The sequence below is a fragment of the Lampetra fluviatilis genome, chromosome 4, assembly GCF_964198595.1.
Source record: "Lampetra fluviatilis chromosome 4, kcLamFluv1.1, whole genome shotgun sequence".
Classification (NCBI taxonomy): domain Eukaryota; kingdom Metazoa; phylum Chordata; class Hyperoartia; order Petromyzontiformes; family Petromyzontidae; genus Lampetra; species Lampetra fluviatilis.
In genome coordinates, this window is record NC_136278.1 from 17,972,348 (window position 1) to 17,986,802 (window position 14,455).

The 14,455-nt window shown below is 61.0% G+C and overlaps 2 protein-coding genes across 3 annotated transcripts in view; one reads left to right on the forward strand and one right to left on the reverse strand.

Annotated features, from left to right (window-relative positions):
• Nucleotides 1–8,466, reverse strand: part of WDCP (WD repeat and coiled coil containing) — a 68,322-nt gene extending 59,856 nt beyond the window's left edge. Inside the window, exon 1 of one of the 2 annotated variants that reach the window (XM_078855690.1) lies at nucleotides 8,404–8,466. The gene's annotated coding sequence lies outside the window, so the exon portion shown is untranslated. Of the gene's footprint in view, nucleotides 1–8,396 lie in introns of both variants that reach the window. The other variant, XM_078855688.1, reaches the window with a different exon arrangement.
• Nucleotides 8,467–8,511: 45 nt separating this feature from the next.
• Nucleotides 8,512–14,157, forward strand: ADI1 (acireductone dioxygenase 1). Its single transcript, XM_078855691.1, has 4 exons — nucleotides 8,512–8,695; nucleotides 10,003–10,122; nucleotides 10,840–11,019; nucleotides 13,409–14,157. Exons 1-4 carry the CDS (start codon nucleotides 8,576–8,578, stop codon nucleotides 13,529–13,531), a joined length of 543 nt encoding a protein of 180 aa, XP_078711817.1. The 5' UTR covers nucleotides 8,512–8,575; the 3' UTR covers nucleotides 13,532–14,157.
• Nucleotides 14,158–14,455: the final 298 nt, after the last annotated feature.

The following is a 14,455-nucleotide window of genomic DNA, read 5'->3' on the forward strand; positions in this document are numbered from 1 at the left end:
ACCACTCCACATCCACCACTCACCACTCCACACCCACCACTCCGCACCCACCACTCACCACTCCGCACCCACCACTCACCACTCCGCACCCACCACTCACCACTCACCGCTCACCACTCCGCACCCACCGCTCACCACTCCGCACCCACCACCCACCGCTCACAACTCACCACTCACCACACCCACCGCTCACCACTCACCACACCACACCCACCGCTCACCACCTACCACTCCACACCCACCGCTCACCACGCCACACTCACCACTCCGCACCCACCGCTCACCACTCACCACTCCGCACCCACCACTCACCACTCCACACCCACCACTCACCACTCCACACCCAGCGCTCACCACTCACCACTCCACACCCACCACTCACCACTCACCACCCACCACTCACCACTCACCACCCCGCACCCACCGCTCACCACCCCGCACCCACCGCTCACCACTCCACACCCACCGCTCACCACTCCACACCCACCGCTCACCACTCCACACCCACCGCTCACCACTCACCACTCCACACCCACCGCTCACCACTCACCACACCACACCCACCGCTCACCACCCACCACTCCACACCCACCGCTCACCACGCCACACTCACTACTCACCACTCCACACCCACCGCTCACCACTCACCACTCCATACCCACCGCTCACCACCCACCACTCCACACCCACCGCTCCACCCCACCGCTCACCACGCCACACTCACCACTCACCACTCCACACCCACCACTCACCACTCCACATCCACCACTCACCACTCCACACCCACCACTCACCACTCCACATCCACCACTCACCACTCCACACCCACCACTCACCACTCCACACCCACCACTCACCACCCACCACTCACCACTCCAACACCCACCACTCACCACTCCACACCCACCACTCACCACTCCACATCCACCACTCACCACTCCACACCCACCACTCCACATCCACCACTCACCACTCCACACCCACCACTCCGGACCCACCACTCACCACTCCGCACCCACCACTCACCACTCCACACCCACCACTCACCACTCCACACCCACCACTCACCACTCCACATCCACCACTCACCACTCCACACCCACCACTCCACACCCACCACTCACCACTCCGCACCCACCACTCCGGACCCACCACTCACCACTCCGCACCCACCACTCACCACTCCGCACCCACCACTCACCACTCACCGCTCACCACTCCACACCCACCGCTCACCACTCACCACTCCACACCCACCGCTCACCACTCACCACACCACACCCACCGCTCACCACTCACCACTCCACACCCACCGCTCATCACCCACCACTCCACACCCACCGCTCACCACGCCACACTCACCACTCACCACTCCACATCCACCACTCACCACTCCACACCCACCACTCACCACTCCACATCCACCACTCACCACTCACCACTCCAACACCCACCACTCACCACTCCACACCCACCACTCACCACTCCACACCCACCGCTCACCACTCCACACCCACTACTCACCACTCCGCACCCACCACTCCGCACCCACCACTCCGCACCCACCACTCCGCACCCACCACTCACCACTCTGCACCCACCACTCACCACTCTGCACCCACCACTCACCCCTCCGCACCCACCACTCACCACTCCGAACCCACCACTAACCCCTCCGCACCCACCACTCCGCACCCACCACTCACCACTCCGCACCCACCACTCACCCCTCCGAACCCACCACTCACCACTCCGCACCCACCACTCCGCACCCACTACTCCGCACCCACCACTCCGCACCCACCACTCACCACTCCGCACCCACCACTCACCACTCCGCACCCACCACTCACCACTCCGCACCCACCACTCACCACTCCGCACCCACCACTCCGCACCCACCACTCCGCACCCACCACTCCGCACCCCGCACCCACCACTCCGCACCCACCACTCACAACCCACCACTCACCTCTCCGCACCCACCACTCACCTCTCCGCACCCACCACTCACCTCTCCGCACCCACCACTCACCTCTCCGCACCCACCACTCACCTCTCCGCACCCACCACTCACCACTCCGCACCCACCACTCACCTCTCCGCACCCACCACTCACCACTCCGCACCCACCACTCACCACTCAGCACCCACCACTCACCACTCCGCACCCACCACTCACCACTCCGCACCCACCACTCACCACTCCGCACCCACCACTCACCACTCCGAACCCACCACTCACCCATCCGCACCCACCACTCCGCACCCACCACTCACCACTCCGCACCCACCACTCACCCCTCCGAACCCACCACTCACCACTCCGCACCCACCACTCACCACTCCGCACCCACCACTCCGCACCCACCACTCCGCACCCACCACTCACCACTCCGCACCCACCACTCACCACTCCGAACCCACCACTCACCCCTCCGCACCCACCACTCCGCACCCACCACTCACCACTCCGCACCCACCACTCACCCCTCCGAACCCACCATTCACCACTCCGCACCCACCACTCACCACTCCGCACCCACCACTCCGCACCCACCACTCCGCACCCACCACTCACCACTCCGCACCCACCACTCACCACTCCGCACCCACCACTCACCACTCCGCACCCACCACTCCGCACCCACCACTCCGCACCCACCACTCCGCACCCACCACTCCGCACCCACCACTTCGCACCCATCACTCACCACTCCGCACCCACCACTCCGCACCCACCACTCACAACCCACCACTCACCTCTCCGCACCCACCACTCACCTCTCCGCACCCACCACTCACCTCTCCGCACCCACCACTCACCTCTCCGCACCCACCACTCACCACTCCGCACCCACCACTCACCTCTCCGCACCCACCACTCACCACTCCGCACCCACCACTCACCACTCAGCACCCACCACTCACCACTCCGCACCCACCACTCACCACTCCGCACCCACCACTCACCACTCCGCACCCACCACTCATCACTCCGCACCCACCACTCACCACTCCGCACCCACCACTCACAACAACGCACCCACCACTCACCACTCCGCACCCACCGCTCACCACTCACCACTCCACACCCACCACTCAACACCCACCACTCAACACCCACCACTCACCACTCCGCACCCACCACTCCGCACCCACCAATCCGCACCCACCACTCACCACTCCGCACCCACCACTCACCACTCCGCACCCACCACTCCGCACCCACCACTCACCACTCCGAACCCACCACTCACCACTCAGCACTCACCACTCTGCATCCACCACACACCACTCAGCACCCACCACTCACCACTCAGCACCCACCACTCCGCACCCACCACTCCGCACCCACCACTCACCACTCCGCACCCACCACTCCGCACCCACCACTCACCACTCCGCACCCACCACTCACCACTCAGCACCCACCACTCACTACTCCGCACTCACCACTCCACACCCACCGCTCCACCCCACCGCTCACCACGCCACACTCACCACTCACCACTCCACATCCACCACACACCACTCCACACCCACCACTCCACATCCACCACTCACCACTCCACACCCACCACTCACCACTCCACACCCACCACTCCGCACCCACCACTCACCACTCCGCACCCACCACTCACCACTCCGCACCCACCACTCACCGCTCACCACTTCGCACCCACCGCTCACCACTCAGCACCCACCACCCACCGCTCACCACTCACCACTCACCACACCCACCGCTCACCACTCACCACACCACACCCACCGCTCACCACCTACCACTCCACACCCACCGCTCACCACGCCACACTCACCACTCCGCACCCACCGCTCACCACTCACCACTCCGCACCCACCACTCACCACTCCACACCCACCACTCACCACTCCACACCCAGCGCTCACCACTCACCACTCCACACCCACCACTCACCACTCACCACCCCGCACCCACCGCTCACCACCCCGCACCCACCGCTCACCACTCCACACCCACCGCTCACCACTCCACACCCACCGCTCACCACTCACCACTCCACACCCACTGCTCACCACTCACCACACCACACCCACCGCTCACCACCCACCACTCCACACCCACCGCTCACCACGCCACACTCACTACTCACCACTCCACACCCACCGCTCACCACTCACCACTCCATACCCACCGCTCACCACCCACCACTCCACACCCACCGCTCCACCCCACCGCTCACCACGCCACACTCACCACTCACCACTCCACACCCACCACTCACCGCTCCACATCCACCACTCACCACTCCACACCCACCACTCACCACTCCACATCCACCACTCACCACTCCACACCCACCACTCACCACTCCACACCCACCACTCACCACCCACCACTCACCACTCCAACACCCACCACTCACCACTCCACACCCACCACTCACCACTCCACACCCACCGCTCACCACTCCACACCCACCGCTCACCACTCACCACTCACCACTCTAACACCTACCGCTCACCACTCACCACTCCACACCCACCACTCACCACTCCACACCCACCACTCACCACTCCACATCCACCACTCACCACTCCACACCCACCACTCACCACTCCGCACCCACCACTCCGGACCCACCACTCACCACTCCGCACCCACCACTCACCACTCCGCACCCACCACTCACCACTCACCGCTCACCACTCCACACCCACCGCTCACCACTCACCACTCCACACCCACCGCTCACCACTCACCACACCACACCCACCGCTCACCACTCACCACTCCACACCCACCGCTCATCACCCACCACTCCACACCCACCGCTCACCACGCCACACTCACCACTCACCACTCCACATCCACCACTCACCACTCCACACCCACCACTCACCACTCCACATCCACCACTCACCACTCACCACTCCAACACCCACCGCTCACCACTCCACACCCACTACTCACCACTCCGCACCCACCACTCCGCACCCACCACTCCGTACCCACCACTCACCACTCTGCACCCACCACTCACCACTCTGCACCCACCACTCACCCCTCCGCACCCACCACTCACCACTCCGAACCCACCACTAACCCCTCCGCACCCACCACTCCGCACCCACCACTCACCACTCCGCACCCACCACTCACCCCTCCGAACCCACCACTCACCACTCCGCACCCACCACTCACCACTCCGCACCCACCACTCCGCACCCACCACTCCGCACCCACCACTCACCACTCCGCACCCACCACTCACCACTCCGCACCCACCACTCACCACTCCGCACCCACCACTCCGCACCCACCACTCCGCACCCACCACTCACCACTCAGCACCCACCACTCCGCACCCCGCACCCACCACTCACAACCCACCACTCACCTCTCCGCACCCACCACTCACCTCTCCGCACCCACCACTCACCTCTCCGCACCCACCACTCACCTCTCCGCACCCACCACTCACCACTCCGCACCCACCACTCACCTCTCCGCACCCACCACTCACCACTCCGCACCCACCACTCACCACTCAGCACCCACCACTCACCACTCCGCACCCACCACTCACCACTCCGCACCCACCACTCACCACTCCGCACCCACCACTCACCACTCCGCACCCACCACTCACCCCTCCGCACCCACCACTCCGCACCCACCACTCACCACTCCGCACCCACCAGTCACCCCTCCGAACCCACCACTCACCACTCCGCACCCACCACTCACCACTCCGCACCCACCACTCCGCACCCACCACTCCGCACCCACCACTCCGCACCCACCACTCACCACTCCGCACCCACCACTCACCACTCCGAACCCACCACTCACCCCTCCGCACCCACCACTCCGCACCCACCACTCACCACTCCGCACCCACCACTCACCCCTCCGAACCCACCACTCACCACTCCGCACCCACCACTCACCACTCCGCACCCACCACTCCGCACCCACCACTCCGCACCCACCACTCACCACTCCGCACCCACCACTCACCACTCCGCACCCACCACTCACCACTCCGCACCCACCACTCACCACTCCGCACCCACCACTCCGCACCCCGCACCCACCACTCACAACCCACCACTCACCTCTCCGCACCCACCACTCACCTCTCCGCACCCACCACTCACCTCTCCGCACCCACCACTCACCTCTCCGCACCCACCACTCACCACTCCGCACCCACCACTCACCTCTCCGCACCCACCACTCACCACTCCGCACCCACCACTCACCACTCAGCACCCACCACTCACCACTCCGCACCCACCACTCACCACTCCGCACCCACCACTCACCACTCCGCACCCACCACTCACCACTCCGCACCCACCACTCACCCCTCCGCACCCACCACTCACCACTCCGAACCCACCACTCACCCCTCCGCACCCACCACTCCGCACCCACCACTCACCACTCCGCACCCACCACTCACCCCTCCGAACCCACCACTCACCACTCCGCACCCACCACTCACCACTCCGCACCCACCACTCCGCACCCACCACTCCGCACCCACCACTCACCACTCCGCACCCACCACTCACCACTCCGCACCCACCACTCACCACTCCGCACCCACCACTCACCACTCCGCACCCACCACTCCGCACCCACCACTCCGCACCCACCACTCCGCACCCACCACTCACCACTCCGCACCCACCACTCCGCACCCACCACTCACAACCCACCACTCACCTCTCCGCACCCACCACTCACCTCTCCGCACCCACCACTCACCTCTCCGCACCCACCACTCACCACTCCGCACCCACCACTCACCTCTCCGCACCCACCACTCACCACTCCGCACCCACCACTCACCACTCCGCACCCACCACTCACCACTCCGCACCCACCACTCACCACTCCGCACCCACCACTCACCCCTCCGCACCCACCACTCCGCACCCACCACTCACCACTCCGCACCCACCACTCACCCCTCCGAACCCACCACTCACCACTCCGCACCCACCACTCACCACTCCGCACCCACCACTCACCCCTCCGCACCCACCACTCCGCACCCACCACTCACCACTCCGCACCCACCACTCACTCACCCCTCCGAACCCACCACTCACTCACCCCTCCGAACCCACCACTCACTCACCCCTCCGAACCCACCACTCACTCACCCCTCCGAACCCACCACTCACCACTCCGCACCCACCACTCACCACTCCGCACCCACCACTCACCACTCCGCACCCACCCCTCACCACTCCGCACCCACCACTCACCACTCCGCACCCACCACTCACCACTCCGCACCCACCACTCACCACTCCGCACCCACCACTCACCACTCCGCACCCACCACTCACCACTCCGCACCCACCACTCACCACTCCGCACCCACCACTCACCACTCCGCACCCACCACTCACCACTCCGCACCCACCACTCACCACTCCGCACCCACCACTCACCACTCCGCACCCACCACTCACCACTCCGCACCCACCACTCACCACTCCGCACCCACCACTCACCACTCCGCACCCACCACTCACCACTCCGCACCCACCACTCACCACTCCGCACCCACCACTCACCACTCCGCACCCACCACTCACCACTCCGCACCCACCACTCACCACTCCGCACCCACCACTCACCACTCCGCACCCACCACTCACCACTCCGCACCCACCACTCACCACTCCGCACCCACCACTCACCACTCCGCACCCACCACTCACCACTCCGCACCCACCACTCACCACTCCGCACCCACCACTCACCACTCCGCACCCACCACTCACCACTCCGCACCCACCACTCACCACTCCGCACCCACCACTCACCACTCCGCACCCACCACTCACCACTCCGCACCCACCACTCACCACTCCGCACCCACCACTCACCACTCCGCACCCACCACTCACCACTCCGCACCCACCACTCACCACTCCGCACCCACCACTCACCACTCCGCACCCACCACTCACCACTCCGCACCCACCACTCACCACTCCGCACCCACCACTCACCACTCCGCACCCACCACTCACCACTCCGCACCCACCACTCACCACTCCGCACCCACCACTCCGCACCCACCACTCCGCACCCACCACTCCGCACCCACCACTCACAACCCACCACTCACCTCTCCGCACCCACCACTCACCTCTCCGCACCCACCACTCACCTCTCCGCACCCACCACTCACCACTCCGCACCCACCACTCACCACTCCGCACCCACCACTCACCTCTCCGCACCCACCACTCACCACTCCGCACCCACCACTCACCACTCAGCACCCACCACTCACCACTCCGCACCCACCACTCACCACTCCGCACCCACCACTCACCACTCCGCACCCACCACTCACCTCTCCGCACCCACCACTCACCACTCACCGCTGCGCTCCCACGTGCAGGCACAGAGACTCGCGCGTGTTGGCAACGTGGAGCCGCTTCCGGGTCGGAGGTTGAGGTGGCCCCCCCCTCCTCCCCCCTCCTCGCGCCACGAGGGAACGCGCGCGCGCGCGTGGACGGTGGCCGAGGAGCAGCGGTGGCGACGGCGGCGGCGATGTCGGACGCGTGGCTGATGGACCCCGCGGGCACCGAGCCGCGCTCCCCGTGTCGCCTGCGGCCGAACGTGCCCGTGTCGCCCGCCGCGCTGCTCCGCCTCGGCGTGAGGCACTGGAAGGTGGTGGCCCCGGCAGCGATCGCCACGATCATCGCCATCATCGTCGACACCATCGTCGTCGTTCTTGCACTCGTGTGCCCGGATGTTGTTGTTGTTAATGGTTGCGTGCGGATTAAGTTAGTGTGAGGGGGCTGTAGCGTGCGATGTTATAAAGGGGGGGCCCTAAATAAAACAACAAATATTAAAACAAATGTTTCACTTGCACAGTAAAATAATCGTATTTTTTTCATTTGCTATACAGCCAGATGATACGACAAATCGCTAACCTTCAACACCCAGTCGTTCATAAAAGCTGAAGGCGGTATAGTACTATAGTAATAGAGCAAGTGCAGAATCACTGAACCGGAATTGATAGCTTGACAGCGTTTAGCGCGGGGCCCTTGAAAGTGCGGGGCCCGTAGCATTATGTAGCTACATGTGTAGCTACACATGTAGCAGGCACAGAGACACATGTAACTACTGGGAGAATCCGGAACTAGGTGGAATTTGGTGGGTGCAGCGTTATGGGTGCCTGGATGTTGGTGGGTGGAGCTTTATGGGTGCCTGGATGTTGGTGGGTGGAGCTTTATGGGTTTCGAAACGTAATTTAATTTAGTTATTTTCATTTATTATTTTTTTACCTACGTGCCTTTGTCTTTGATGTCTGTTCCGAGTGGATTTGTGTTACCCTTCGCCTCTTTGGCGTTCTGTGGTCTGACGCTGGTGGTGAGACTTGGCCATGGAGAAGGCCCACTGCCTCTGGTATAGTCCAATGAGTTTCAAAGACAATGCGTATAGTAACCGAACAGGTTTCTTCGCATGTTTTGCCACGTAATTGTGTGGTGGTGATGGGTGGGGGAGTGGTGGTGATGGGTGGGGGAGTGGTGGTGATGGGTGTGAAAGTTATTGTGATGGGTAAAGGTGCAGATTTATTTATCACGGTAATATTTCTCGGATGGGGATTGTCTTCTCACATGTTTGTGTATTGTTTGTCGTTGTAATTTACTGACCCCTGCGCCGACTGAACATCCGTGAAAAGAGCTTCATAACTACTCGGATTCCTCCTGCAGTCGAAATGAACATTCCCTTCTGTGTTCTGGTTCTCAGCTGAAGTGAAACTGAAATCAAGGGCTGGGTGGAAGTGGAGGTGGTGGGTGGCATAGCGACGCGGAGACGGTGGAGGAAATGGGAGGAGATGATTCGCCCAAATTCAAATCCACATCTCCGGTGAATCGCGTTTAGCCATCCGGCAGAGGGGAGGATCAGTGGTGCGGCCGTGGAGTTTGGCGCACGGTCCGACCGGTTGCACCTCCTTTGCCCCCGCGCAGCTCAACGCCGACGATTACGAGAACGACCCGGAGCTCGGAGCGATCCGCAAGGAGCTCGGATACTCCTACATGGACATCATCACCATCCGGAAGGACGCGATGGCCGACTACGAGCAGAAGGTGCGCGCCAGCGGAGGCGGTTTTTCGCGACGGCGGGCGGCGTTCACCAGGGACCGGGAGTCGCGGGCGCACACGCACCCCGGTCGTCGTGAAGTGGCTTCGTGCGTGGACGTACGGCGGCGCCGATCCTCAACCCCACGGCGATTGCGATAGTCGCAAATCGCTGCTTATCTCCAAAGGCATGCAAAAGAAATGCGCAAAAGACAAAGATTCACCCCCCCCCCCGTATAGCCTTAACAGACTGTTGGGGCGAGTGCTGGAAGCGAGTAGCACCCATGAAAGCCGGCACGGCACACGATAGGCGTGGGTGGCCAGCGCCACGCCCGGCCGCCTTTGTCTCCCTTCCGGCGATGTTTGCACATGGCACCAGGTGCTTGTATGAGGCTGAACTGAGGAGAGACCCAGGACCAGTTCAGATAATCGTCACTGGTGTTGGCCTGGAATCCAACTCGGGACACAGAGTTTGTAGCGCAACGCGTCAACCGCTATGCCACCGCTCCACGCACTCAGAAACGGATGTCACTCGCACACACGCAGGCACCGCTGACACCCAGAGATATCAAAGACAAAGATCCCCCGTGTAGCCTGAACATATCATTGGGGCGAGGTGCTTTTAGCACGCACATACGCAGTCATACGTGACTCGGTGCGCGTGGAGTGACCCCGTGACGACTCTATGACCTCTCCGTGACCCTCCCCCCCACCCACCTCCCCCAGCTCGCCTCGTTCTACAAAGAGCACCTGCACCGCGACGACGAGATCCGCTACGTCCTCGACGGCGGCGGCTACTTCGACGTGCGCGACGAGGCCGAGCGCTGGGTGCGCGTGGCCGTGCGCCGCGGCGACATGATCACGCTACCCGCTGGCATCTACCACCGCTTCACGCTGGACAGCAACGTACGCACCGTCGCCACGCGCCCCCTCGGTCGCGCGGGGCGCCCCACTCGCGCCCCCTCCGCTCCCCCTCTGGCTGCGGTGTGGAGTCTGCAGACCGTGTGACGGAAAGCCCTCGTGGGTCGATCTCGCGAACCCGATGAGCCCGCCCTTAGCAAACGGAACTCTCTCCAATCCACGGACTCTTCTACTTACTCTCTATGGTGCCATTTTATTGCCTTGCGATCGGTGCCTATTTGGCGACTAAACATCTTAACGCCTCCGGTATTATTGCCGGATAGGGTAAAGCATATTATTTTTTCATCTTCTACTTACTATCGGTACATTGTCGCACCTTAGTTTTCCTCTCACGGTAACGTTGGCTATAGCGTTCGTCTTCATCTCTATATGGGTCTCTATGTATCTCTGTGGATGGCTATGTATCTTTAGCTCTTATTGCGTATGGCAATACGTTCAGGCGCTGAATGCCAATGTGGAGATTACGCTGCTGCTGCAGGCCACGACGAGAGGGCTTCAGGAGAGAGAGAGTTCGTGTCGTTTTTCCGCTCCATTGAAGGAGCGCAGACCGCAGCGGGTCACCGCCTGGTCCAGTCGTTTCTCTATCGCACCTTCGATCGTGCCGTCTCTCCACCTGACTCGCACGACCCACCGTGACCCCGCTGGCCTTGTGAGGAGCGCTCTGCGCTAGCCGCAGCTCTCGCCCGGCCCGTAGACTTCAACTCTCCCCCACGCGGGCTCCCTCTGTGCCGGGCCGCATGCCGTCGCGCGGGGACCACTCCGCGTCCACTCCTCGCGCGCGTCCAAACCGTCCCCAACGTCGCCCGTCTCGAGTCGTCGTCAGCGGTGATGCTCATGCTTTTCCGGCTCTTTCTTAACATCTCCCATTATTTTCGAACTTTTTTTTTAGTCGCCGCTGTCCCAACTAAGGTTGAAAGAAAGCATTTATGTGTTGGCTCCATCTGTCCGTCCGTAACTGGGGGTTGCGATAACCCTCCCCCCCCCTCTGTTAAAGACGATCTCATACGAACACAACTTGAGCGTGAGGTTGCGTCGCCGTTCGGAATTGTGCCCCTGGAGAAAACTGGCGGAAATTGTCAAAGGGCTTTTAATGAAAATGTGGCAAAAAAAAACAAACTTAAAAGGATCAAACTTTAAACTAATTTTATTTTTCCAGGTAAGGCCCACTGAGCTATAGCGCTCTTCTATAGAAGTGACCTGGCCACAAATGATAGCCCAACGAGATGGATTATCATGTGGTAATGTATGGCAGCCAAAATACTCTTAACGCGTGATGTTGGAGGGAAAAACTGGAGGTCCCGGAGAATAATCCATTTCACCACGGATAGAGAGAGACATGCAAACTCCAAATACACAGCAGGTGTCAGGGTCGGAATCGAATCCACGACCTCCTGTGTACCGGGTGAGGTAGTTAACATCTCACAACCGCAAACTTTTTGGTGGCCACGGTCATTGCCTCACTGCGTCGCTTAGCCACGTGACGTGAATATCGCCGATGAAACACTTGCGAGGACACACGTGTGTCGGGCAGCATTGCAGAGTCCGAGCCCGTGGATCGCTTTCTGGAGGTCAGTCTCCGCTCTTGTTGAGAGACTCGGGTGCAAACGTGCATTTCACTTTCAACATGTCCTTACGGTAATTGCGAAACAAATATGGGCAACTCCACGTTGAACTGAAAATCAAACAAATCTTAAGAATCCCCAACAACCTCGAGGAGGAAAAGTTGTTTGCCAAGTATCGCCAGTTGTGTTGCATCCGCTGCTTGTGATAGCAGTGGAGTTTGGTTCGGTGCTGCTGCTGCTGTGGTAACAACGACGCCGCTTAGCTGTCGGCCGTGGCCAGTGCCGGATTAAGCTAGTGCGGGGCCTGTAGCATATGTTATAAAGGGGCCCTAAATTAAAAAAACCCACAAATATTTAAACACATAAATGTTTAACTTGCATAGTAAAGTAATTGTATTTTTTCATTTGCTGTACAGCCAGATAATACAATAAATCGCTAACCTTAAACACCCAGTCGTTCATAAAAGTTGAAGGCAGTATAGTACTATAGTAATAGTGCAAGTGCAGAATCACTGAACCGGGATTGATAGCTTGAAAGCATTTAGCGCGGGGCCCTTGAAAGTGCGGGGCCCGTAGCATTATGTAGCTACTTTGCGACTGGGATCATCCGGCACTGGCCGTGGCGCGGCCATCCCAGTTGCCGCTCAACTCCTCGGGGGGCGGCGCGGGGGGGTCTCATGGTGGCCAACGCCGCCGAACGGTTCTCATGCGTGCGTCGTGTGCGTCTTTCATGCAGCATGTAGCCAGCCGTGCTAATCGGAGATCGTGGTGGTGGTCGCTGCGGTTGTCGCTCTCTGGGTGCGTGTCGACAGAACTACGTGAAGGTCATGCGGCTGTTTGCGGGCGATCCCGTGTGGACGCCGTACAACCGCCCGTCGGACGACTTTGAGGAGCGCAAGGAGTACGAGCACAAGTTTCTCGGCCGCAGCGGCTGAGCAGCGGGGAGGGGGCCCCCCGCTCGGCGCGCGTTCCCGAGAACGCCGACCGTCCCGGCGCCAGCGGTAGCGGCAGCAGCCACCGCGGGACACCACCGGACACCGTGCTCGGCTTCCATAGTCGACGGAATATCTGTTAACCGTAGCTTACCACAGCCAACATGATGAGTCGTGGGTTTTTTCCTTTTTTTTTGGGTTAGGCCACGCGTTGATCCGGTAAAAAATTTGTGTCGTTGACCCTCCACCATGCGGCATTGCCGAGTGAACGCGACACGCCGCTAGATTTGTCAGAAATGTTGTCTCAAGTCACCGGCGGGCTGAAATGACCGTGGCGGAGGGGAGGGATCATCGCTGGGTCCGACCCGCGAATCTACGTTGGGTCAGGACATCTGCCAAGAGGCATTAGAATGACAATGGCCATGAATCGTAAGGCCGCCGGTCATTTCTAGCTAATTTCATTACTTAAATTGCCACGCGTGCTCTCGCGCGACCGCAGTAATTTGTTGCAGTGCTCGCCCGGATCCCCGAGTGATTACAATCGATGCTCCTCTGATTTAAGCGTAGGGCCACTTTGTTTCGAGGCTGCGGCGGCTCGAGGTTCTAATAAAGCGAGAAGGACGAGTCTTTCCCCTTTGCTGCCTGAATTGTATTTCACACGAACTCTCAACTTTAAACTAAACTATGTTTTGTTTTACCAGGTAAGGCCCGCTGAGCCACGTAGCTCTTTCGAAGTGTAGAAGTGACCTGGCCACAAATGATAGCCCAACGAAGTGGATTATCTGATGGAAATTTATAGCGGCCAAATACTTTAAATGCTCCATGTTGATTCTAAATGCAGAGCGAAAAACCGGAGGACCCCGAGAAAAATTCACGCGACCGCCGGAGAATACTAAAATTCCAAATATACAGCAGGTGTCAATGTGA

What these genes read in the sequence shown, in the direction of transcription:
- ADI1 (XM_078855691.1), top strand. Translation starts at nt 8,576, where the DNA reads ATGTCGGACGCGTGGCTGATGGACCCCGCGGGCACCGAGCCGCGCTCC. An exon ending in TGGCCGACTACGAGCAGAAG is followed by an intron (nt 10,123 to 10,839) that starts GTGCGCGCCAGC and finishes CACCTCCCCCAG; the next exon opens with CTCGCCTCGTTCTACAAAGA. An exon ending in GCTTCACGCTGGACAGCAAC is followed by an intron (nt 11,020 to 13,408) that starts GTACGCACCGTC and finishes GCGTGTCGACAG; the next exon opens with AACTACGTGAAGGTCATGCG.